Below are 24,950 nucleotides of genomic sequence, written 5' to 3' on the forward strand. Positions count from 1 at the left end.
TGACCTCCTCCCTGGGGGACAGACAACCGAAAAGTGGGTGAAGGGAGACGTCGGACAGGGCAAGATATGACAAAATAATAATTTATAAATTATCAAGGGTTCATGAGGGACTGGGGAGCGGGGAGGGAGGGGGAAAAAATGAGGACCTGATGCCAGGGGCTTAAATGGAGAGCAACTGTTTTGAGAATGATGAGGGCAATGAATGTACAAATGTGCTTTACACAATTAATGTATGTATGGATTGTGATAAGAGTTGTACGCGCCCCTAATAAAACGATTTAAAAATGAATACCCCCCCCAAAAAAAACCAAACTAAACTAAGAACCCTCCAACTCACTACCATCGAGTGATTCCAACTCACTACCATCGAGTGATTCCAACTCACTACCATCGAGTGATTCCAACTCACCACTACGCTAACCTAGGGCAGTCACGTGACATTGCACGCATTCGGCCCACAGCCTGAAAAACTCCGCGTTCTAGTCTCAATCGTCCTCAAGGTCACCCAGGGTCCACGTGAAGCCCTCTGGCTCCGGGGCCTCAAGGGCGCCTGGCCTTCCCTGCTCGGCGCTTTACGGACCAGCACGGCAGCCCCCACGCCGAGGCAGCGCCCGACTGCGCATGCGCGGCTCCTCCGTACGGAAGCCGGGGGGGCAGGGGGCGGGGCCAACGCTGGCGGGCGCGGGGCAAATGGCGGCGTCGGTGGCGGCGGCTGCGAACGGGACCGGAGGGAGCACCGGGATGGAGGTGGATGCCTCAGGTAACGGGCGCGGCGGGGACGGCGTCTGCGGCCAAAGCTTCCGGGACTGCCGGGAGAAGCCTGAAGGGCAGGAGGGCTGCATCTTTCCCTGCGACCGCTCGCCGGCGGGACGTGGGGCCCGGCATCTGCCGTCCCCGGCTCGCGTCTCTAGGGACTGAGACCTCGTCTTGGCTCTCTCCGCTCTCCTCAGCCCCCAGCGTGATGGCCTCCGGAGTGACCGGGAGCGTGTCCGTCGCTCTTCATCCCCTGGTCATTCTCAATATCTCAGACCATTGGATCCGCATGCGCTCCCAGGAGGGGCGGCCTATGCAGGGTGAGTGTTCGCCATCATTTCCCAGACCCCCTCCTCTTTCCTGGTGGCCTTCCCTAAAGGGTGAACTTTTCCCCGTTCACTCCTGGCTCCTTGTACTGTGGCCGACTCCCTTGTCCCGCTCAACTTCCCAGGGCTTGCTTCCTACTGATCTCAGGCCCTCAGGTAAAAGTTTCGCCGAGGGGCTTTGGCTAACCGAGTTGGGCTGCTAATCTCAAGGTCAGCGGCTCGAGGGAGCTCTCTGCTTCCGTACAGCATTACAGACAGGGGCAGCTTTAGCCTGCCCTCTAGGGTCGCCTGTAAAGTTTGAGTTATTGAGGACTTGCTGGTTGGTTGTCGGGAGTGTATGAATCTTATCGTTCGTAGTGGGTGCTGCATACAGTGTTGAAACTGCAACACGTGATTTGCTGATGTTCTCAGATGCAGTTGTTCGATGTTACCGGTTTCTAAGGAGACTGGTAATAAAAAGACACTGATGAAAACAAGACAGGTATATTCGTTGGCGCCTGTCAGAGCTGACTAGGGAGTCCTGAGAACGGAACCCGGTGGAAGTCAGGACTACGTTTTCTCCCTTCATTTGTCTTCCCCCTTCAGTGATCGGGGCTCTGATCGGGAAGCAGGAAGGCCGAAATATAGAGGTGATGAATTCCTTTGAGCTGCTGTCCCACACCGTGGAAGAGAAGATTGTCATTGACAAGGAGTACTATTACACCAAGGAGGAGCAGTGTGAGAGGGGAATAGAAGTGGGGGGTGGGAGGGAGGAGAAACAGAATACAGTTAGGAAGAAACCAACAGAATGGCATGAGAGAACAGCCGGTGTCAGATACAGTAGCTGAAAGCTCAGGGAAAAAGAGCACGTTCATGTATTCCCCGGGCTCCCTCCTCACCCACCCCCAAAAAACGAAAGGGTAAGAGACAACAGGTAAAGGTCATCGCTTTACACCGAGACAAGATTTGGAGGGAGATGGTGCAATAGGAGCTCCCATTGGAGGGTGGTTTGGAGGACTACGTTGTACCTGGACGCCTTCTTCTTCAGTTAAACAGGTTTTCAAGGACTTGGAGTTTCTGGGTTGGTATACCACAGGGGGGCCGCCTGACCCCTCGGACATCCACGTCCATAAGCAGGTAGGCTCACATGTGTGCATGTCCCGGCAGAGACTAGAGGACAAGGGGAAGAGGAGAGGGCGGGCACTGATGTCTCTGGCCTCCTTCCTCCTGGTCCAGGTGTGTGAGATAATCGAGAGTCCCCTCTTTCTGAAGTTGAACCCTATGACCAAACATACAGATGTGAGTAAACCCAGTTTGGGCTATGTGCCTTTTGTCCTCTGCCGTCTTTTACCGCGTGACATTGCTTCTGTTGGCCAATGTTTGGTTGGCCTTTCAGTGACATGGTATGTCTGTTGGCGAATACTGTCACTTTGGCCAGTTAACACCAGGCTCGCACTTTCTGCATATGTAAAAGAGATGGGCTCTACTTCCTTAGGTTCCTGGGAAGCTTGAATGAGAAACTGTGTAAAGGCCGGCTTCAGTCAGTTCTTGACAATCTGCCGCGAGGCCTGACCTCCATCTCCCCTTTACATTGCAGCTTCCAGTCAGCGTGTTTGAGTCTGTCATCGATATAATCAATGGAGAGGTAATATCCTGCCCTTCAACCCTCAAGGCTCTGCTTCGGGCCGTTTCCGGCGTTTGACCCTGTCGGGGCGGGGGGGCTCTGCTCTGTAGGCCACAATGCTGTTTGCTGAGCTGACTTACACTCTGGCCACAGAGGAAGCCGAACGTATTGGCGTTGACCATGTGGCCCGGATGACAGCCACAGGCAGTGGCGAGAACTCAACTGGTAATGCAGCCCTGGGGAGTTGGCTTGCAAGTGGGGGTAGAAGGCAGGCTGCATGCCAGCTCACCTTCCCCGTCCTTGTCCCCGCAGTGGCTGAACACCTGATCGCACAGCACAGTGCCATCAAGATGCTCCACAGCCGGGTCAAAGTCATCTTGGAGTACGTCAAGGCCTCCGAAGCGGGTAGGATGAGTGTCTCCCCGGCACACCTCACGCTGCCCTGCACTCCCCAAGGAAGCAACAGCTTCCCTATTAACCGCAGCCCGTTTCTGTGCCTCTAGGAGAGGTCCCTTTTAACCACGAGATACTGAGGGAGGCCTATGCACTCTGTCACTGCCTCCCTGTACTGAGCACAGACAAGTTCAAGACAGACTTCTACGATGTGAGTGTCAGACCCCGGGCCAGAGGGGGGTGAGGCCTTGCTGTTTGCAGGCAGACCTCAGATGCTGGGATCCCCGAGCGAGCCAGCGGGCTGGGAAGGAGCCCACTGGGAACCAGTGCTTTCTTTCCCTCCCAGCAATGCAATGACGTGGGGCTCATGGCCTACCTGGGCACCATCACCAAAACATGTAACACCATGAACCAGTTTGTGAACAAGTTCAATGTGCTCTACGATCGACAAGGCATCGGCAGGCGCATGCGGGGGCTCTTCTTCTGAGCGGGCACTGGAAGGATGCGCCACAGATGCCACACTACTGTCCGAAAGGGGGAGGAGTGACTCCTTCCAGGAACCTTTGTGTCATTAATAAAGGGAGTAGCCCCTTGGCATCCCTGCCAGTGGCCGTGTCCTCTGTTAGGCACCACACAGGCCCCTCAGGCCAACCTTGTTTAGAACCACCCCCATGAGCTCCTCTCCACAAACTCATGATGGGAGTTCGCTACTTGAACTTGTGCTGTCAGGTGGACATTTACATCAAGCTGAAAACTGCCTGCTTCTAAGTGGCATTTGCCCTTCCTTTTAAGCCACCGCTGTAAACACAAGACTTACTCTTCCAGAATTCCTTTAGCCCTGTGGTCTCCATAAAAGGGAATTAGACATTTTACTCATTTTCTAAACCCCGAAGTTGGTTCTGCCTCTGGGGGTTTCTGGAGCTTTCGGTCTTTATGGGAGCACCTTTCTCCTGCAGAGTGGCCGATGGTTTCAGATGGCTGACCTTGCAAGTAGCAGCCCAATCCACTCATCACTGGGGTCAACTCAAGCCTGGATCCTTATGGATGCTGGGGGCAGGTTAAGAGCATAGCGGGTGTTTTCCCAATCATTGCTAACATCCATCAAATGCTGTCTATACCTATATAAATGCTGTGAGCTTGCCTTGAGGCATAAATACTGCTGTTGCCCATGATTCAGATTTGAGAGCGTTCTGAGGTTGGGTAGCTGTGTGTTAATTGGTGCTGGATACATTTCCTTACGTCTTCAGGGTTTGCTTGACTCTCCCACTGGCTGTTCTTTCTAGAGCCGGACAGGGACAGGCACCTAGCGGAAGGCCCAGTGAATGGGACAAGTGGAGGAGCTCTCATGACTGGGTTCCTGGCATAGGGAAGAGGAATCTGGATGTTGTGGTTAAGTGCCACAGAGTTCTGACCCACAGTGACCCTATGCACAAGAGAACACATCTCTGGTGGAGTGCATGAACTGGTATAGAAGCAGCTGAGAATAGAACAAGTAGGAACCAAGAAAACTGACAAACCCAGATTAGAAGGTGATCTGTAAACAAGTTTTAATAGCAAAAGCAGTAAAACAAGGTTAAGTGCAGCAGTGTGTGTGTGTGTGGGGGGGAGCTGTTTCTCCACCCCACTAGGGCATCATACCCTCCATAGGTGAGTGGACCCCCCCCTCCCTCCAGTGTCTGGAAGAAGCTGGAATCAGACAAAAGTGATCCTTGTCCGGGCTGTGTTGACCTGCCAGACGTTCAGCTCCTCATATTCATCCAGTGCCGCCTGGAACTGAGCGGGTGTGAAGCCTCGGGATATGCAGCGCTGCTCTGCTTCCGAGAAGCGGACACTCTGGGCCCCAGAGACCAGCTCCCGGACAGTGGCAAAGATCACATCTGCTGGTCTCTGAGCTCTGAAGGAAACAGGGTGGGTGTGTCAGGTGGGTGCAAACAGATCACCAACAGGGCAGTGGGCAGCATTAGAACTCACCAGGCCAAACTTGGATACGTGTGGACACAGAAGCCACAAGGATAGACTACTCCGATAAATGACTCACCTCGCTGTTTGCCCCTTGTCGCCTAGAAGAGAGTCCTTGGACATCTCCATCAGCCTTATGGCTTCGTTCACATCTTCCTTCTCCACCGTGTCCACCATCCGCAGCCGGGCCTACGAGGGGAGCAGGAAAGAGATGGGAACAAGAGGAGGGGGATGGAATCGCGTCAGTGAACACCTTGTTCCAATTTTAAGAAAATCAACTGTGTAGGAGTCCAGAGCCCCACACCTCACCACCCCCTTCCTTGTATCACAACCCCAAATATCTGCAGTGTTGGGCCGGCACTGTCAGACCGAGACAAGTGCAATGCCCAGGGCAGCGTCCAGCAATTGCCCAAGTCTCCGCCTCTCAACACTGGCCAGTCCCGGTGTTCAGCTGTCCTGTGAGGGAGACCAGACCCTTCTGAACTCCACTGGGCTCCCCACCATGACAGATGGAGCTGGGGGAGCTCTGCCAAGAAGGCAGCTGATGGGTGGAGAGGTTGTGTCTCAGGGGCTCGGGAAGTGCTAGCTCAGCAGTAGGTCGGTAATCACACTACCTGCACGAACAGCACTTTGGAGCCCCCAGGACTAATGTCCAAGATGCATATGGGCTCCAGGACCCTGGAGGGAGACAACCCTCCGCAGGGCTGAGTTGCCCCTCCCTCCCTGGCTGCGGTGCATGCCCTACCGGAGCAGCAAGTACCCACAGTGCGGTAGCACGGAGAGGACCACTATCTGCACTGTCAGCACTTTAGCCCCGGCAGGGCCTGAGTGGGAGGGAGGCGACAGGTGGGAGAGGGAACCGTGTGTGATCAGGTGGCCAGAGTTCAGACCATTCAGGAGCAGTGGGGCCAGCCACTCACCAGAGCAGTGGAAAGTCGCAGGATAGCCAGCAGTGTCCGAGCGGATGTATAGGTGGCATCCTTACTAGCCCAGGCCTCTCGCCTCATCTCTACGTACGCGGCAGTGAGGTAGTCCGCCAGGGACTCGGGGACCGTGGGCTGCTTCTCACGGCACATAGCTATGTAACGTCTGGGCAGAGGGTCATGGGAAAGCAGAAAAGGTAGATGGGTGTGGAGAACTCTTTACACTTGGGAATTCTCCCCTTCACTTCCCTCCCCCAACACACACACACACACACACACACACTCTCTCTCTCTCTCTCTCTCCCCCTTACTGGAGTGAGGAGGTTGTTGTTTAACTAGGAGACCTAAAACTTGGGGACACTTATTTAGGTATCTTGACTAACAATGATGCATTTCTCCAAACCGAAGAAATCCACTGCTGTTTGGTATATTACGAATGTGGCTAGCAGTGTTGTCCTGCAGAGCAGCGGGTTGGTTTGATTGCCAACCTTCGCTGGCAGCCGAGCACTTAAACACAGCGCCACCAATCCTTTCAGAAAGTATGAATAAGACAAAACTGAACAACTGCCATCGAGCGAACACTGCTCATAGCCAGGACAGGCTAGAAGGGCTCCCGGGGGCTTTGGGAAGCTGTCCTCCTTGACTGGGGCACACCGCTGCTTCCTTCCCTTGCTGAGTGGGCTCACACAACGGGCCGCTCATTGAAGAGTGCAATGCATGCCTAATCCACCATGCGCCTGGCTCCCAAAGCCCCCAATTTCCTGCAAAATGGCCTACTTCTGAGGGAAATGGCTTTTTTCCAAAGACCTATCTGTGGTACACCATATGGCTAAAGCTTAAGCCAGCAAAAATCCAGAACTGGCATTGTGTGTGTCTGTGTGCACACTGTGTAGGAAAACCCCAAGGGTTCACCGGGAGCCCTGAGAAAGAACCAGCTTTGTCTAGCTTGTGCACTTGCTACCTGAGACAATGAAGGAGTAGACAGACACAGCCCAACCAGCATCTTCCTCACTGCCCTCAGACTCATGAGACGTTCAAGGGGGAGGTGGCACTTCTCTAGAAACAAAAACTTTTGGGGAAATACATCCGCAGCCAAAGGCAACCACCAGCCCATGCCCAGCTCTCCTACCTCATAAGCTTCATGTCCAAAGGTTCAAACTGTGCTGGGGGCTGCCGGCTGTGCTGGTGCACATAGGTGATGTGCTGGGCCAATCTGGGAAGGAGCAGAGGGAAGTGGTGAGTCTTTGTGCTACATGCTCGGGTCCCTGAACCGGATCCTCCAGTTTGGTGGGCAAATGCTCCCAGAGAAAGAAGCCTAAGCATTTGGGCCCCTGCTCTATGGGGGGTGAGCGAACAGTACTGCTATGGGCAGAAACCTTTGGGATTTCACTTCCCACCTGACAGAGTAGACCTAAGTGATGTCTCCCTGGGGTTTAACATCCCTCACCGCAGGTCATTGTCACGGTCAGGCCGGTCCTGGATCAGCCAGAGGAGGTCAAATCGGGAGAGGAGCGCAGCGGGAAGCTGTATGTTCTGCTCCAAGCTGCGGCGAGGGTTATAGCGCCCGTAGGCGGGGTTGGCCGCGGCCAGGATGGAGCAGCGGGCGTTGAGAGTGGTGAGAATGCCCGCCTTGGCGATGGAAATTGTCTGCTGCTCCATGACCTCGTGGATGGCTGTGCGGTCAGCCTCAGCCATCTTGTCAAACTCATCAATGCAGCACACGCCCTGGTCCGCCAGCACGAGGGCCCCACCCTCCAGGGTCAGCTCTCCCGTCACGGAGTCTCTCAGCACGGCTGCGGTTAGCCCCACTCCGGAGGAGCCGCGGCCGGTTGTGTACTGGCCTGGATGGAAGGGCAGGGAGAGGACAGCAGCAGACAGGTTTAACCAAGGGAAAGGGAAGCAAAGGACACGAGCTAATGGGACCAAGTGAGACAAGATCTACACCTAACCCAGTGGTTTGCAACCTTCCTCATGCCTTGACCCTTTCCTACCCAACCATAAGATTATTTCCATTGCTACTTCATCACTGTAATTTTGCTGCTGTTATGAATTAGAGGAACTCCAAAGGGGTCACGACCCACAGATTGAGAACTGACCTACCTGCTCTGTACACGCCAGGCCAGAGGCTGTTGGAGCCACTGAGAATCCCTATCAGCCACAGCTCCCTCCCCTAGAACCTCAAGACCTGCATTCCTCGCCCCTGGCCTTCAGATCCAAGGGAGTATAAGCACTGCGGTCCCACAGATGACTCACTGCGAGGCGCCAGACGATCAATGTAAGACAGGAGCTGAGACTTGGCCACACCGGGATCCCCCATCAGGCAGATGTTGATGTTGCCTGCAAGGAAGGAAGACCCTGAGACTCTCCTTGTTTTGAGCCTTGTGTTCTTTCTTATTACGCCCCCTTGTGCCCATGAGGACAAGATGCCAGCAGCCCTATTCTGTGCCCTCCCACTTTCCCTCCAACAAGGTCATTCTCTGCAGCTCTTCCCTCAACACTCTTTTACCTCTGATCTTCATGCCTCGAGGGGACTGGTCCACACCGCCCACTAGCAGGAGCAAGAGTGCCTTCTTCACGTCCTCATGCCCATAAATCTCAGGAGCAATGGAGGCAGCCAACTTCTCATAGAAATCCTCCTCTACAGGGGAGTGCAGCGATTATTCACTAGGGACAAGGGCTTGGAAGAAAGCAAAGCGGCAGCCTTCCCCTCAGCCCTCACCTGCAATCTGCCTCAGCTCCTCCCGGCTCAGTTCCCCAGCCCCCGCCTCGTCATCCTCACTCTTATTCATCTTCACAAGACGATGGGCTTCCAGGTAGGTCTCTGAGAGCAAACCCTAAGGTAAAAAAATCCTGGGATATGAATGGAATCCCTTCACCTTATTCACCCACCGGATCCCCCAAGGGTTCCCAGAGCCCATTTCAAAACAATTTGTTTGGCTGCTGGTTAAACAAGTTTCTTTGGGGTGGGTGGGCGAGTGTGTGACAAGTGAACAGGGAAAAAAACTGTCTCGCTACCCAAGTCAGAACTCCCTTTCTTACCTGTACCACCTGTCGGAACCCAGTTCGCAGAAGTGGCAAGAATATACCAGTGACACTGACGTGGTCTCCAGGCTGAGCAATCCTCGTGTTTTCTCCTTCTATCATCACTGTGATGCTCCGAGGGATATTCCCTACAGGCACTTGGTCGCTCTAAGGGAAGGAGAGGAGAACAGAGCTCAGTCCCCACCCCACGACCACCCTAGCCTCCAGAGTCAGCCTCAGACAGGCCAACCAGACCTCCTGGAACTTCCCCTCACTAACTCAGAGGGCCAGCCAAGGTCAGATCTCCCTCCTCTCTAGACCCTAGTTTCTGAAAACCCTTTCTACCTTTTAACTCCAGAAACTTGCAACACAAGCAAGTGCTGCTAGACATCTTGGATCCCCGACACCTGTCTGTCGCCAAGTGTTCTGCCAACCCCACATGACTTCTCTGGCCTCTGTCACCCCTTCTGCCTGCCTGCCACTCCACCAGCGACTTTTTGAGCAGACTGCCTGAGCCACATACCCCAAACTCACATGTTCCTGCAGCTTCATTTCCTGGAACCTGATGAATTTGGAGCCCCGGGTCTGCAGGTATAGCCGCCCTCCAGAGCGGTTGGTTTGGCACTCCTGACTCGGGCACATGATCAGAGGCATGAAGGTTGGAGATTGGATCTAGGATGTCAGAAAGAATACCAAACACCATCAAGGAAAAAGATCCCATGGTGGCCGGTCACTTGAACCACCCCAGGTCTGTCTAGAGCATCTTTTAATACTAACACCCTGGATCACCAGTGATAGGTATCAAGGTGAGGCAAGACCGCTACAAGGCAGAACAAAGAAAGAGCAGAGAGACATCAGTGAGCAAAATGAACTCTCCCCAAAAGTAACAGTTAACTGCTTTCTCCTTGCCCGCTCTGTCCGTACCGGCTGGTAGGTCTCTGCCCCACACTGATCGCACGTGTAGGTGGCCACCACCATCCTGGGCTTGACCTCAGAGACGCGAGTGACGATGCCTCGCACAGTTACCAACTTCCCCACGCAGTCTGCCCGCACTTCTCGGATCACACGAGGCTTGTTGCTGCTGGGGCCCTGAAAGTACAACTCACTGAGAGGGCAAAGTGGGCATGAGCTAGGGTCTGGAGGACCAAGCCCTCCCCTGTCTCCCAAAGGCCACTCACAATCTACGCATGAGCTCAGGGGGGTACTGGTTCTGGGGGCTGCGGGCAGCTCCAGGGTCCCGCGTCCGCTGCTCCATCATGAGCCGGTGCTCAATGTACACATCGAGGACATCTTTATTGACCACCTACCAGCAGGAGAAAGAAAAGGAAAACAAGCAACAGGGTATTTAGAAGAAAGGACGCCAAGAGTGGCAAAAGACTCAAACAGAAGCCATCCCCTCCCTTTTCTGCCAGCGGCAAACAAAAAACAAACCAACACACTCCACTGTCTAAGAAGTTGGTTAAAAATCCAAGCCTATTTGCCCAGCACTTCCCACATCCTATCCGCTCACCTCCCTCTCCTTGTACTGAGGCAAGAGTTCTTGTACAGCGTCAGCAAAAAGCCTTGTATAGCGCTTGGCGTTCTCACAAATGGAGTCCACCAACTCAGGGTCTTCCTCCGCTACGTCATCCAGGTCCACATACAGCGCCACTTGTTCACGATGAGCCATGCGAACCTGTAGTGGGGAAAAGATAGCAACACTTCAAGGGCCAGCTTGATCTTGTTCACACCTGAGGTGCACAGATCCGTCTCTGAGGGACAACAATACTTGCTCCAAAAAGATACCCCAACCCCAGGTGTTAAAGTCTTTTAACACCTTATTTCTGAAGAGTAAAGTTATTACAACATTCACTTAGCATAAACTGAGTGCCCATTACAGGAAAAGTTGCTCATAGAAGCTAGGCCACCTCCCCGGCCCCCCTACTCTTACCACTTACCAACTGGTTCCCATACTTAAACTGCTTCTTCCCAGATTCATCATCCTGGTAGAACTCTTGGAGGAACTTCTTGGCCTTTTCTACAAGGTACACATAAAACCATGAGGACCTGCCTGCCTTTCTTCCGATACCCGACTAAAACCCCTCTTTCCATTACACCGAATTCCTAAGCTACATTAATTTTAAGTGTTCAAGTAAGTCCACAAAATTCTCCCCCAACTGGGCAACTGCTTTTTCACAAGTCTGTTTCCAACTAGAAAAGACTAAGGGATCACCGCCTCTCAGGGTTCTCCCCAACACCGTCTGCACAGGGGAATCCCAGCCTCCGCCGTAATTAAAACTCTAAGGACCTGTCTCCAGTGGTCTCCCACACAGCAACACGGGCCCGTGGGCTCCCGATTAGTCTTCCACCCATGTACTTTTTCCTCTCCTCTTCTCTCCAGCTCATCCATCTCGCTCCTAGGCCCCTCTGCCCGCCACTGCTTCCGCTCTTAGTAAACAAAGAAGCACATGGGACCACGAGCCGGCCGCCTCACAGCCCGGGATTCCTCCGCCCAGGGCGGGAGCCCGCCGGCGATTGGCCAGTTCGACCAGACCACTCCGTCCCCCACCACGAGCTCTCTCCGCCGCCCGCTAAATCCCCACATTCCAGGCACGCCCCACCCGAGGCCGCTCGCGCCGAGGCCACGGCGCGGAAGGACACTGTTTACACACGACACTCCCTCGACCGCTGCGCGCAACTTCCGCCCTGTCTTCATTTCCGCCGCGAGAGTTGGCCCGCGAGAGCCAATCCCGGCGCGTAGCGGCTCCGGGCTTCCCGCCTCCAGGGCTTCGACGGGTCCCGGCCTGAGGCGGGAATCCGGCAGGGTCCACGCGGGGCAGGAGGCAACCCCAGGGACCACATCCCCAAAGCCCCTCCGTCAGAGCCACTTACGGCCCCGGTCTGACGGGCGTGCCCCCATCTACACCACGACCCCAAGCATTTCTCCCTCGGACTCGATGCTCCCGGGCACCGATCGGCCTGAGCCTCGCCGTTCCCCGGCTCTCCTCTGGCCGGATGCGTCCCCGAGCCCGGTCCCCCGAGCTCCCAGCCCACCCACAGGCGCCGGGTTAGCCAGAAGGCTGCCTGCCGTGCAGAGCTGCTCTCCCCAGCTTGCAGACGCTGACCTTTCTCGAGCGCGTAGTCCTTAAGCGCCATCGCTGCCGAGGGCCGCGCGGCAGCACTGGGCGGACTGTGGGAACCCGAGCCGCCAGGAGCAAAGAACGCCCGCGCACTGGACTGCGGCGGAGCAACCGAAATTGGCGCGAAACGTCGCCCCCCACGTGACCAGCGCCGTTAGGGGCGGGCCAATCGGAGGGCGCGGCCTGCCGCCTTCCCACTGTGGGCCGGCTCCGGCCGCCCCGCGTCTCGGCCAATCAGCGGCCGCGCCTGGGCGGAGTGCCGCGGGGGGAGCCGGGGCAGGAGGGTGGGAAGTGCGGGCGCTGCGGGGCGGGCGCCGGCTTTCCCGCGGTCCCGGCCGGCAAGGGTGGGGAGTCGCTCTTAAAGGGCCGGCCCACGCGCGGCCTTTTGTTCCGGGGCCGCAGAGCGACACCGGCCCAGGTTTCGCAGTCCTTTCTTCTGGTCTCCTTGCCAGAACGGCCATGATTTCCCAGTTCTTCATTCTGTCCTCCAAGGGGGACCCGCTCATCTACAAAGACTGTATCCTTGAGCCCAGGGGCCCCGGGTGGGGAGACTGGGCGGGGAGGGGCAGTGCCCCAGAGCCAAGCCGGTATGGCCCACTTCTTAACTGCCCTTCCATCCGGTCAGTCCGTGGGGACAGTGGAGGCCAGGATGTGGCCGAGCTCTTCTACCGGAAGCTGACGTGCCTGTCGGGCGAAGAGTCCCCGGTTGTCATGGTAACGGCCGCGCGAAGGAGGGCAGGCTAGAGGGTGGGGGGCGGGGGCCAAGGGGGGCTGTCTTCTCATTTGGATAAGAACGTTCTCCCAGGTATTATTACCCACAGTGCCGACATAGCAGGCACCGCCTCTTTAACTTGAAGCCTCCGAACCGGGGTGGGTGCTCTTCCAGGGCCGCTTTTGGCACTTTAGGATGGTGGGGCTTGGGGAGATTTCCTATTCACCCCAAATCACACACTGCACTCGGGCTGGGATGGGAGGTCATGTGGTCACCACCAGCCCTTCGCCTGTCTCTGTCTCAGCACCACGATGGCCGACATTTCATTCACATCAGACACAGCGGCCTCTATTTGGTGGCCACGACCTCAGAGAACATCTCTCCCTTCAGCCTCCTAGAGCTGCTCTCCCGGTAAGGAGGGCTGGGCTGGGCACAGCACCTGGGAGTGGGGCTCTCTGAGGAGTTGAAAATGCAGGCTCCTAACACTTCCCTAAGGAACTCGGGTCAAGGTTGGTCTCGTAATGATTGCATGCTGGGCTACTAACTGCAAGGTCAGCAATTTGAAATCACCAGCCCCTCCGAGAGAGGACGCCAACTGCCCCTGTAGAGCGGCTCAAGGGGAGCGAGTTTGTGGGGTTTGAGTCTTACTGTGTCTGCAGGCTAGCCACTCTCCTGGCTGATTACTGTGGCTCCCTGGGCGAGGGGACCATCTCCCGCAATGTGGCTCTTGTCTACGAGCTCCTGGATGAAGTGTTGGTAAGTGTCCCTCGCCCCTGTATGCAGTGCTCTGCCACAGGCTCCTGTTGTTGGGCAGCTCAGTTCCCCAGCAGTGACCATCCCTTCCCTTCTCCGATAGGACTATGGCTACGTGCAGACCACATCCATGGAGATGCTGAGGAACTTCATCCAGACGGAGGCCGTGGTCAGCAAGCCCTTCAGCCTCTTTGACCTCAGCAGTGTTGGCTTGGTCAGTGAAAGGGGAATGCGGTAAAGGAGGAGGAGGAGATTGGCTGGGAGTCTCAGACTGGGCTTGACTGCTCCGGGTTCTTCACAGTTCGGGGCTGAGACGCAACAGAGCAAAGTGGCCCCCAGCAGCGCGGCCAGCCGCCCTGTCCTCTCCAGTCGCTCTGAGCAGGTGAGGGAGGGATCAACGATGCCATGTTCTCCCAGTTTTTAAAATTTCTTTCTGGGACTCGAGAGTCCAAGATCCAGGCATTATCTTTCCACTTCCCCTGTACCTGGGTGTCCCTTCCCTCACCCCCATGTCCCTACCCCAGGGTCCTCTCCTAGCTGCCCAGTCCGAGCCTCCCTACCTTAAAACACAAGCCATCCAGCCTCCTCCAACCACCCAAGCCTCCTCTCTCCCTCAGAGTCAAAAGAATGAAGTATTTCTGGATGTGGTGGAGAGATTGTCCGTACTGATAGCATCTAATGTAAGTATGGAACCCAAACCCCGGGACAAAGCACACGGTGTATGGCAGCCTTGGGGTAGCCCACAGGCTGGGCATCCACCTCCCTGCTACCATCCTCAGGGCTCACTACTGAAGGTGGACGTACAGGGCGAAATCCGACTCAAGAGCTTTCTACCCAGCGGCTCTGGTGAGAACTCTGCAGGCCAGACCTAGCCCTGCTTAGGGTCAGGCTCCTTGGTGTGATAGATGCTGGCATTTGGTTACATTTCCGGATGTTTTCTTTGTTTTCCTGACAGAGATGTACATTGGCTTGACGGAGGAATTCTGTGTGGGGAAATCAGAACTGAGAGGTGAGGAAAAAGGTCTCTCTCGCCTAGATATTAAAAACACCCTGAAAGCTCATGCATAGTGACCCGATAGTGTAGGACAGGGCTACCTCTCTGGAGTTCTGAGATGGTAACTGTTATGGGAGTAGAAAACCTCATCATCTTTTTCCCTCAGCGGCTGGTAGTTTCAAACTGCTGACCTTGTGGTTACAGCTCAATTCTTAGGTATAAAAACTTACTGCCATCAAACCAATACCAACTTATAGCAACCCTATAGGACGTGGGCGAAATGCTCCTGAGTTCCTGAGACGAACTCTTGACAAGAGTAGACAGCCCTGTCTTTCTCCTGCAGAGCGGCTAGTGGTTTCAAACTGCTGAAGTTAGGGTTAGCAGCCCAACACTTAACCACTACACCACCAGGCTTCCTTACACTATATGGCAGCTATAGGCTCTGCCATCTGTTTCGCACAGACAAGGTGGATTATCGCCAGCTAGAGCAAGGGCATATGGATGCTTTGTAGACAGTCATCTCCTACCCACCACCTCCCCGGAAGTATGGGTTAGGAGAGGGCTTTTTCTCTCCTCTGCAGGGTATGGGCCAGGAATTCGGGTGGATGAGGTCTCCTTTCACAGCTCAGTGCATCTGGAAGAGTTTGAGTCTCACCGTATCCTCCGCTTGCAGCCCCCTCAAGGAGAGGTCAGGAGTGAGCATGTATTCCGCCCACTCTGGAAAGGGAGGCTGTGCAGGTGGGAGGAGACCCAGATAACCACTGCCTTTCTGGTTTCAGCTAACTGTGATGCGCTACCAACTCTCAGACGACCTCCCCTCCCCTCTCCCCTTCCGGCTTTTTCCCTCAGTGCAGTGGGACCGGGGCTCGGGCAGGTGAGACCATTCCCCGTGCTAGAAGTTCTCCACACATTCACAGGGTTCATGGTGGAGGGGTGGCAGTGGTTGGCAGGCAAGAATGAAGAGAAAGGCTTAGACCCTCCACATGGCCTTTGTCCCGTGTGTGTGCACAGCTTGGCTGCTGGAGCTGAGCTGGGTGTCAGCACCTTCTCACTTTGGGGCACAAGTATACCCAGCCACGCATGGAGGTCTGGGGGAGGGGGGGGGGGCTGAGGGTGAGATGCCAGCACGTGCCCTGAGTTACAGTATTCAACCCTTTCACTCAGGCTCCAGATTTACCTGAAGCTACGATGTGACCTACCTTCAAAGAGGTAAGGCGTTGGGTCTGGTCAGGCTTAGAGCAGCTGATATGAACAGGACACAGGGTCCTGAGACCCCCTTTGCTTCTTCATATGCAATCCCCCACCTCAGAGTCCTGAGTAGAGGCTCCCAGTTTGGGAAGGGGCTGGGGTGGCCCCTATAAAACAGGAGTGGCCTTAGAGGGGGGTGGGGACAAGTGACTACCTTCTGGAGGCTGACTGGACGCATTTCCTTGTAGTCAAGCTCTCAACGTCCGCCTGTACCTGCCCCTGCCTCGAGGTGTGGTCAGGTTAGTGTGGCCCCGGGAGGTGCTGGGGAGCTTTGCCAAACTGGGAGGGACGGGGGCTGGGGTGGGCCGTGGCGCACGAGTGGCCCATCCCCAGGCAGGTGGGGGCTGAGGCCAGCTCTGTCCTGTCCAGTCTCTCGCAGGAGCTGAGCAGCCCCGATCAGAAGGCGGAGTTGGGGGAAGGAGCCCTTCACTGGGATCTGCCTCGGGTTCAAGGAGGTTCTCAGCTTTCAGGCCTTTTCCAGGTATCAGCTGCTGGTTCTCAATCACCCTCTCCTCAGACCTCCATTTTCACCCCGGCCCCCCCCACCCCCAAGGCACTGCTCCCGCCTGGCCTCTTGGCTTCCCTGCCCCACCCTTTCAGCACCCCTCTTCCCACCTCTTCCTCACAGATGGACGTGCCAGGCCTCCCTGGGCCACCTGGCCAGGAGCCCTCCACTTCAGCCCCTCCATTAGGGCTGGGTCCTGCCGGCCTCTCCTTCGAACTTCCCCGGCACACGTGCTCAGGCCTCCAGGTCCGCTTCCTCAGGCTGGCGTTGCGGCCCTGCGGCAACACCAACCCCCACAAGTGGGTGCGGCACCTCAGCCACAGCGACGCCTATGTCATCCGGATCTGAGCGTCCCGAAGGACGGCGGCCTTGTGGCACAGGAAAGGGCTGTCACCTGGTTTCCCACCCTCTGGCCCCTGGATCCGGGTGGGTGAGCCCCGGAACCTAAAAGGCAGGAGGGCTCAAAAGCTCCCTGCCCTTCCGTGGCATCTAATAGATGGCACGGGACGTAAAAACGACTTTTTATTCCAAGAAACTGTACAAGGTCTAAAAAAGAAAATGCTGTGGGAGAAGTAGGCTTTGACTCCCATTCCATTCTGTGTGTGTGTGTGTAGAAACCGGAGGGGGAGAGGACAGTCAGCAGGTGTGCAGCAGCATCAGGGCGCAGGCTGAGGGGAGCCAGGTCCAGGGGGCTGGGAGCCATTAGCCTTCGGAGTCCCTGGGGCTGGAGGGGGGCTCTCCCCAGTGTCCTGCTTTCCCCCGCAGAGGGCGCTGCCCCCGAGAGGGGAGGGTGATGAGGCCGGAGGAACTGGCGAAGGGTGGGAGGTGGGACCACCTTTGCCTTCCCCAGTGGGTGGCAGGGACACCACGATGTACTTCTGGACATTACCCGGCCCAGCGGGAGCCGTGCTGGGGGGCGCGGCTGTGGCTGTGGAGACCAGCTTGACGATGGGCTGCACGCTGGGCACGGTGGTGGTGACCGGGGAGGTGGTGGTGGAGCCGGAGCCAGGAGCTGAGGTGCTGAGGGACAGGACCTATGGGGAGAAGAGGCAGTGCCCGTGGCCCTGGCGCTCTGGACAGGAAGACCTACTCCCAGAGGACTGAGGTGGACCCTGTAGACTGCTGCCAGTACAAGAGCCCAGCTCGGGCTTGGCCATTGCCTCCCACAGGACCCTGAGCAGCGTCCTTTCTCTCACTCTGGGCCCACTGTGAGTAGGCTCTGCTTTGGGGCACCCCCAGATGCCCGCGCGCTCACTGCACGTGGTTCCACGTACCTGTTGGGTGGATGCAGCGCCGGATGACGACATGACGATAAACTTGGTTGGAGGCGGCGAGGGCTGAGGGGGCGCAGCCGCTCGAGCGGACACCAGTGTCTGGACAGGCAGTGCAATGGAGCCAGGGACCTTCAGCAAGCCAGAGGTCCGCGGGCCAGGCTGAGGGGCCTGGGAGAGCGTCAGCGTGGGCCGGGGCTGTAGAGTAAGAGGCAAAAAGGAACCATGCACGTTGAAGAAAAAGGGTCTAGCGGGAAAACCTGGGCTGCTCCTCTTCTCCCGTGGCCTTGTGGGTCTGCTCATCCACCATTCACTAGGGGCCTCCACTCACCCAGGGTTCCAGCTCAGGGCGAGTGTGGGTGTCCATCAGGGTGCATACCTTTCCCGCTCAGAGTCACGGCTCCATCCCACCTAGGCTTTTTTCATGTCTTCCTCTGTCTCCTATTGGCTACCCGTCCCCCCCTACCCATCCCACTGCCACTGACCTGGGTGATAGTCAGCGTGGTCCTGTTGACCTGCTGAGCCTGTAGAGCGGCCTGGGCCCGGGCTTTGACCACGTGGGAACAGAGGAGGGGCCCAAGGGACCCGAATTCTGTCCGATAAGCATCCTGGTTGTCAGGAGGTGGTCGCAGCTTTGCCAGGACTGGGGCACAGTGTTTCTGCAGAGAAGGCAGAGAGACGGTTGGTTCTCCTAGGAGAGCGGCAGAGAGGGTGTGCACCCGTCACATCAGTGTGTTCCTAGGGGAGGCCAAGCTATGCTGGGGGTCTTTTTCTTAGGAATATACAGGCACCACCTAGTGTGAATGGGAAAGTTACTGAGTCGCTAGAGAAGCAACACCTAAGGGGACAGTGGATCTCTGGGGTGCTTTTTCAAGTGCAAACTGGGTCAAAGAAAAGCACTCCAGGGGACAGTACAGGCTCGCAGAAGTGACAAGCTAAGAGTCTGGCCCCTCTGCGTGTGCTCTGACTACATGAGGCAAAAGGGTCTGAATAAAAGGTTTGGGCGCCTTAAGCTCAAAGGGTCAACAGGGAGGGCAGGCTGGTTACCAGGAGCAGGCTCTGCACGTGGTCGGCTCCGATGCGGTCAATGTTGCTCAGCACGGGGCCGTCCAGGATGCTGCGGATCCGCTCCCCCTCCTGCTGCAGCCTCGGCAGGATCAGCGTCTTAATCACCTGTTGGCAATGCAGGGCCACCGGGTCACCACACACTCTCCCAGGTTGGGAGAGGGTGCCGTCCTCTATAACCTCATGACTGCCCACCCCCACCATTGTTGCCACGGGTTGGGGGTGTCTTACATCGTGCCCCAGCTCTGCCAAGCCTGCAATGGAGCCGTACCGAGTTGTCCATGGGGTCTTCTCATCCACCCAGCTCTATGGGGAAGGAAAGATAAATTTAGATGAAAAGGTTAAAGGACCCCAGTATTCCATCAACACTTCCAGTGCATATCATGCAGATGTTAGAGGGAGGCCAAAGTCCTCTAGATCACCCCCCGTCCCCATTCTCCCATCCCGGGTGGCATAGTGACCCCACTGGGCTGCTAACTGCAAGGTCAGCAGTTCGAAACCACCAGCCACCTCATGAGAGAGGAGGCATTCTACTTCCATAAAGAGTTGGTCTTGGAAACCCACAGGCGCAGTTCCACCCACACTCGAGTTGCTGTGCGTCAGAATGGAGTAGAGGGCAGGAAGCTACCTCATCTTCCCTGTCCCTTGTCTTCAGGGCCATTTGCGGTTGAGGTGAGGCTCCCCCTGCTCGCTTGGGGACAGTTGACACTGGGTGCTCTCGCTCACCTTGGTGAAGGTCTTGGTGATCCGAGACTGGATGTTGTTAGTGGTGGTGCTGAAATGTTTGCAGATCTGGGCCACCAGGCGGGCTGCAAAGTCCCGGAGGGCCCAGTGATTGTCCACGTCCGGTCGCAAGCACAGCTGCCTGCTCACGATGCAGGTCATCACCGCGGGGATCAACTCGTGCACCTGAGGGAGAAGTGGCAAGACAGTGTGGGCTCCGTCCAGCGGCCCTGGGACAGAAGAGCGGGTGGTGGGCAGGACCACTCACGTATTTTTCGAGATACAGTGTCGGGTTATCCATCAGCGCCTTGACCATCCGCATCAGATAGATGAGCAGGGCCAGGTTGTTCTGGACCACGTTCACGCGGACCTGAGGGAGGCGGGAGGGGACGGTGATATCCCTCGGATGAATTGCCTCACCCCTCCACCTCACTCCAGATCCTGGCCTCCCCGCATCCTCACCCCCTCTGAGATGAAGGTACTGAATCGTGGCAGCATCTGATAGAGCCCTGGGTCCGTAGCGATGCTTTGAAGAGCTTCCTGTGGGAGGACAGGGAGGTCAGGCAGGGGCGGGGACTGCAGGACCTCAAGGAAGGAGGGCCTTGTCGTGGAGTCAGGGTAAGGCGAGAAGGTGGGGGTCCTCACCGCTCTCTTGGCCTCACATGACCCCACACAGGCTTCCGTGATCTCCTTGTAATACAGCTGCTGTTCCACAGACAGCTCGTGGATACTTCGGGGTTTCAGCCGCAAAGGCCCCCCTTCCAGCAAGGGCGGCGCCTTCTTTTCTTTCCCTAGGTGAAGGGGGAGGACCGACACGTTAAAGCACTTCATGTCTACAGCCGTGCCACCCTGAAGCCATCTGACTTCCCACGCTCAGCAGGGTCGGCCTGGTTAGTGCTTGGCTGGAAGAAAAGAAAGCGCTTCCGAGGGACTTCAGCAACTTCGGTACATCAGACTCCTACCTCTCCCAGGAGTCCTGGGCTTCTAGGTCCTTCCTGGGACTCCCTAGCCTGAGTGTGCACCTCTGCCCCGAGCCTAGCCACTTCACAAAAAGCCACGGGACGCTGAGGGAGGGGTCAGGCGAGGCTTGGCCCGCAATGCTGACCTTTGCTGTCCGCTGAAGCTGCCCCTTGACCTTTGCCTTTCAGAGGGCCGTCGTCTTCCTGGCCTGGCTTTGCGGACTTCAGAGGTTCTGTGGCCTCGGCCTTCTGCTGCTCTTTGGGAGCTGGAGGGGAAGCAGTCACAGGGCAATGACAAGTGTGGACGGGGGAGGACAGAGGCCGAGAAAGATGGGTTCTGGGCCCAGAGATTACCTGGAGGTGGGTTTTCCGGTATAGCTGGCTGGCACCCTTCAATGCTCAACCAATGAGCTGTGAAGAAGGAAGGCATGAGGTTGGATTGCTTTTCGACGGAGGCTGGGGCGCAGCGCCACACGAGGAAGGCGTTTTGGTCCCTGACACCCTCACCCCACCCCGCCCGTTGTACAACTCACACCGAATCTCGCACTGAGGTTTTGCACCTGGGAGTTTCCTCCTCCCCGCCCACTTCCTCTCCCTTCCTCTGCCCCAACCTTTGAGGCAGACGTCCAGGGGCACCCGGGGCAGAGGGGTATTGATGATGTCGCTCAGGTCCACCTCCTTCTCCTCGTAGAAGTAAAGCTCCCGGCCTCCACCGGAGGCAAAACGGAAGGGAATGAACTCCTGGGCGTGGAAGCCGTAGAGCGGCTGCGTCGGGGAAAGATGGACACCAGGATGAGCTGGAAGCCTGGGGAGGCATATGCCGTGTCCAGGAGGCTGGACTCTTCCCCCCTCCTGCTGCCACCTCAGTCCTGCCCGCATCCTCTGATCTCCCAGTCACCTCGACATTCTTCAGTTTCAGAGCATAGTCAATGTCGCTGGTGGTCAGCTTCTGCCTCTTCCCCATGTGCATGAACTTCAAAGCATCCTGGGTGGCGGGGTGGGGGGACAACAGACACCATCAGCCCAAGACCCCGGGGAGGAACGGGGCCACCGGCCACCGCCTGCCAAAGAGACACAGCTTACCTGTGCGATTTCCTTGATGCGGTAGCTGACCTCGTCTGTCAGCAGCTGGCAGGTTTCCTCCTGAATCTGGGCGATGCCCATGGACTCGGCCACCACCTTCATCGACTCGGAGGGCAGCACAGTATTGCTGAGCTTCAGCTTCTTCTCCTCGGCCATTCTGGAGCCCGGCCGTCCCTGCCCCTAAGGGTGATGTCCAGGGTGGGATGATGGAGACCCTGGCAGACGAGAGAGAGAAGCGTGAGCCCCAAAGAGGAGGAACGGGAGAGGCCACAACTAAAGGGAGGGAGGGAAAGAACTTGGGGAACATCTTCTGTCCAACTGTCCACCCCCATGGTAACTGTGACAGGGTTGCAACAGAAAAGGAGAGGAATCCAATCCAATTGCACATGGCTTACTGAGCTCTGAATCTAAGCTGGGCACTGTGCAAGCGTGGTACCTTCTCCCACTGCCCCCCCCCCCAACGCACGCGTGCACACACACACACACACACACACATTGCCATCAAGCCCATTCAGTCTCAGCAATCCCACTGGACCGCGTAGACCTACCTCATGGGCTTTCCAAGAGGCTGACTATCACATTCCCTTACCCACCTGACGTTTGGTGGGTTCAAATCTCAGACCCATTAGCTCAGTGTTCACCCACCCGCCACCAGGGCTCCTCCCAAGTAGAACCCAAAGCCTCGCTCTAATTCCTAGCAACCCTCTAAGACATGGTGGACCTGCCCCACGTACTTTCCAAGGCAGCAGTCTTTATGGGTGCAGACTGCCACATCTGACTCCCACAGAGCAAGTGGTAGCTCAGAACCACCAACCTTTCAGTTAGCAGTCAAAGGCTTCAACACCCCTCCACCAGGGTAACTTACTGTAGAGAAAGACAGACTGAACTGTCAACCCCAGCCCTGCCACTGCCTGGCTGTTTTACTTAACCAAATTCCTTCAACCCCCTGTGTGGTTTTTATCTGTAAAACTCATCTCCCGGGTCCCTTCTTACATAAGTCTTCATGCTTGGCAACCAAACAATCCTGGTTAAATACAGTCCTCCCACTCTGAACCTGTACAGCTGTACAAGTGAACATGATGAGGCATACACACAACCGTGCTGACTCTCAGACGCCTGGTGGTTCCGTGGTTAGAGCAACCACCTGCAAACTGAAAGCCGTTCACACCCGAGAGCGGCGCTGTGGGAGAAAGACGAGGCAGTCTGCTTCTATAAAGATGCAGAAACTCCGTGGAGCAGTTAGTGCTACTCGGTCCTGTGAGATGGCTATGAGTCAGCGTCGACTTAAGGACAGTGAGTTAGATTTTCCTTTTTGCTTTAATGCTGTTCAGGTCTCACTTTCAAGGCCTGACCATGAACTTGAAATGGGTCCTTCCTGCTGCCAGACACCTACTAGCCTTCTCCAGACACCTGCTCTCCCACTGACACCTGTCCCGCCCTCCTCAAACTCCCAGCACCTTCCCCTGCTCCTAACCTTGGCCACCAGGTGAGTCTCCACACTCTCGCACCACCATGTCTATTTACCTTCCAGCCCTTGCATCCGCGTGTTATGTTGCCTTCCCAGCTGTTACTGAGGAGGAACTATTCGTGCCCCTTGGCAACATACACATAGGTCTCTCATCTTTCTGCATCATTCATTTCTCAGTCTACCAGATCATTCCCATCGGCCTACAACATACTGTTATTTCCCCCATCTTACAAGCAAGCAAGCAAAAAAACCCCCAAGATCATCTTTTCTGGATTCTACCAGCTATTCCTTTTTTTTTTTTAAAGTTCCTTCTTCCACCAGAGTTAACTTCTTGATTTCTAATCCCGTTCCTCTCCCCTCTTAAACCAACTCCAACCAGACTTTTGCTTCAACTTGATACCCACGGTCAGGAGTTCCTTGGGAGAAAGGGCTTTTTACTCCCGTAAAGTCTCAGAACCTTCCAAGGGCAGCTCTTCCCTGCCCTAGAGGGTCACTATGAGTCAGCATCGACTCAGTGGCAGTGAGTTTGGTTTATTTGTCTTGAAGTAAAATCCAAAATCCTTATCATAGCCTACAAAGTCTTGGCCTTCATGGGTTGTCCCATCCTCATTATACCTCTGACTTCCTTTCCTTCCCATTGCCACATAGATCTGTTCTTTCTGCCTGAAATGCTCTCCCAAGATTTCTGCTTGGCTGCTCACCCTGACTAGTTAATATTCCACCCTGACGCTGTTTCTTCCCGTCACACGTAGATGTTGTCCACCGCTTGGGGGATAGGGGGAATCAAAGAGCAAATACTTACACTTTATCCTGGGGCTGGATTATGGGCTATAGTACAAAAGGTTTTATTTGCCAGGGGGCTACTAAGTTTTTGTTTTTCCTGAAATGGAGGCAGTAGGCTTCAAATAAGCTCGGGAGTTTTGGAACCCATGTTCTAATATTTTGTATAATTTCCACCACCATGGGAGCTCCCTGAGGTCAGAGATGTATTCCAAGAACACAGAACAGTGTCTGAGGCAAGGTAGACAATACGGGAAGGCACCAGAGGTGTAGTGATGTTTGCATACACCGCGTACAATGAACACTGCATCATGATTACCAGGGGAGAGTTAAGATTCAGGACCAAGTCTGGGGTCTACTGTGGCCAAAACTAAAGAAGTAAGCGTCAAGCTGTCCACTTGGAAGAAAAATGTCAACAGTGCTCAGGAATGACAACTTGGAGGGCGGGAAGAGCTAGAGAGATAGGAACTGTGGGAGCCACAGGGGAACGTGATTGTTCCCAGACCCAGGTCTGGTCCAGCATCCTTGTTTGTCTACGTAGAGGGGCACCCATTTATTCAACACGCACGCTGTGCCCGGCGCAGGGTCGACAAGCAGCTTCTCTGGAAGGGTCCCACTGAAGTTTAGTGACTAAAACCATCATCCAGTGGTCCTCACCCTGCCTCACCGAAGCCTCCCGGTTCCACCACGGAACTGATCACGCCCCCCGAGCTGTCCCCAGGCCCGAGGCAGCCCCCTTGGGAACCTTTTCCCACAGAGGTTGACGAGTACCTGTCTTCTGCACCGGGCCCGGTAGATCATAGGGTCTGCAAAAGGTTCGGACGCCCCTCGGGGCGGTGGAGGCTGCGGGAATACCTCCCAGAGGGCTGGCGTGCGCTAAGTCTACCTCCGGGTGGTGTAGGAGTTTTCCCGACAGAGAAGGGGGATGCGAGGAGGGTGGCCCCCCCAAGGCTAGCGGTACAGAGCGAGCTAAGGCTCCGAGAGCCCACCTCATCTCCCCCACCATCCGTGCAATGCAAACACCCCCCGCGGGGACACGTAGCCAGCCGTCCTCTGCCCGGTCCCCACGGGGGCCTACCTTCTGGGGGTCTTGTCCGCGAGGATCACGCTGATCGGCCCCGGGCAACTGGGTCGCCGAACGTGAAAATGCTCGCCACCGCCCAAGCGCAGCTCACCCGGCGCCCGGCGCCATGTTGGACCCGCCCCCTCGCGGCACAGGTCCGGGCAGAGGCGAGCAACACGGGAGCCCCTTCGCAGCCCTGCACAAGGCCGCTAGGGCCGCAGCCCTGAAA

General features: G+C 56.2%; 4 protein-coding genes across 7 annotated transcripts; 2 read left to right on the forward strand and 2 right to left on the reverse strand.

Annotated features, from left to right (window-relative positions):
• Window positions 1-676: 676 nt before the first annotated feature.
• Window positions 677-3,672, forward strand: COPS6 (COP9 signalosome subunit 6). The gene is made up of 10 exons (XM_004705582.2): window positions 677-760; window positions 951-1,073; window positions 1,665-1,796; window positions 2,107-2,195; window positions 2,295-2,357; window positions 2,656-2,703; window positions 2,793-2,907; window positions 2,995-3,087; window positions 3,186-3,286; window positions 3,422-3,672. The coding sequence occupies exons 1-10, from the start codon at window positions 691-693 to the stop codon at window positions 3,560-3,562; spliced, it is 975 nt and encodes a 324-aa protein (XP_004705639.1). The 5' UTR covers window positions 677-690; the 3' UTR covers window positions 3,563-3,672.
• A 925-nt stretch (window positions 3,673-4,597) lies between these two features.
• On the reverse strand, window positions 4,598-12,169 carry MCM7 (minichromosome maintenance complex component 7). Of its 2 annotated transcripts, none has more exons than XM_004705583.2 (15): window positions 12,083-12,169; window positions 10,916-10,995; window positions 10,489-10,653; window positions 10,157-10,281; window positions 9,903-10,083; window positions 9,513-9,650; window positions 8,997-9,146; window positions 8,677-8,791; window positions 8,464-8,595; window positions 8,211-8,294; window positions 7,405-7,798; window positions 7,087-7,170; window positions 5,955-6,123; window positions 5,114-5,223; window positions 4,598-4,969 (listed from the first exon to the last, which is right to left on the reverse strand). In XM_004705583.2, the coding sequence occupies exons 1-15, from the start codon at window positions 12,111-12,113 to the stop codon at window positions 4,768-4,770; spliced, it is 2,160 nt and encodes a 719-aa protein (XP_004705640.1). In that variant the 5' UTR covers window positions 12,114-12,169; the 3' UTR covers window positions 4,598-4,767. The 2 variants fall into 2 exon arrangements, with proteins under 2 accessions (XP_004705640.1, XP_045141819.1); XM_045285884.1 differs by lacking the exon at window positions 12,083-12,169 and adding an exon at window positions 11,266-11,469.
• Window positions 12,170-12,457: 288 nt separating this feature from the next.
• On the forward strand, window positions 12,458-16,885 carry AP4M1 (adaptor related protein complex 4 subunit mu 1). 2 transcript variants are annotated; one of them, XM_004705584.3, is made up of 15 exons: window positions 12,458-12,614; window positions 12,723-12,811; window positions 13,114-13,220; window positions 13,469-13,565; window positions 13,666-13,776; window positions 13,864-13,944; window positions 14,180-14,242; window positions 14,342-14,408; window positions 14,518-14,571; window positions 15,138-15,244; window positions 15,336-15,430; window positions 15,721-15,765; window positions 15,993-16,043; window positions 16,174-16,285; window positions 16,433-16,885. In XM_004705584.3, exons 1-15 carry the CDS (start codon window positions 12,557-12,559, stop codon window positions 16,655-16,657), a joined length of 1,362 nt encoding a protein of 453 aa, XP_004705641.1. In that variant the 5' UTR covers window positions 12,458-12,556; the 3' UTR covers window positions 16,658-16,885. The 2 variants fall into 2 exon arrangements, with proteins under 2 accessions (XP_004705641.1, XP_030744308.1); XM_030888448.2 differs by having other exon boundaries at window positions 12,458-12,811.
• TAF6 (TATA-box binding protein associated factor 6) lies at window positions 16,819-24,824 on the reverse strand. 2 transcript variants are annotated; one of them, XM_004705585.2, is made up of 15 exons: window positions 24,737-24,824; window positions 21,411-21,625; window positions 21,226-21,312; window positions 20,939-21,092; window positions 20,682-20,738; window positions 20,474-20,593; window positions 20,014-20,159; window positions 19,831-19,908; window positions 19,637-19,738; window positions 19,372-19,554; window positions 18,877-18,951; window positions 18,628-18,753; window positions 18,066-18,239; window positions 17,584-17,778; window positions 16,819-17,343 (listed from the first exon to the last, which is right to left on the reverse strand). In XM_004705585.2, exons 2-15 carry the CDS (start codon window positions 21,564-21,566, stop codon window positions 16,966-16,968), a joined length of 2,031 nt encoding a protein of 676 aa, XP_004705642.1. In that variant the 5' UTR covers window positions 21,567-21,625; window positions 24,737-24,824; the 3' UTR covers window positions 16,819-16,965. The 2 variants fall into 2 exon arrangements, with proteins under 2 accessions (XP_004705642.1, XP_045141879.1); XM_045285944.1 differs by lacking the exons at window positions 21,411-21,625; window positions 24,737-24,824 and having other exon boundaries at window positions 20,939-21,132; window positions 21,226-21,295.
• Window positions 24,825-24,950: the final 126 nt, after the last annotated feature.

This window comes from Echinops telfairi, unplaced genomic scaffold (genome assembly GCF_000313985.2).
Source record: "Echinops telfairi isolate 266 unplaced genomic scaffold, ASM31398v2 ScPeMD7_5;HRSCAF=22, whole genome shotgun sequence".
Lineage (NCBI taxonomy): Eukaryota > Metazoa > Chordata > Mammalia > Afrosoricida > Tenrecidae > Echinops > Echinops telfairi.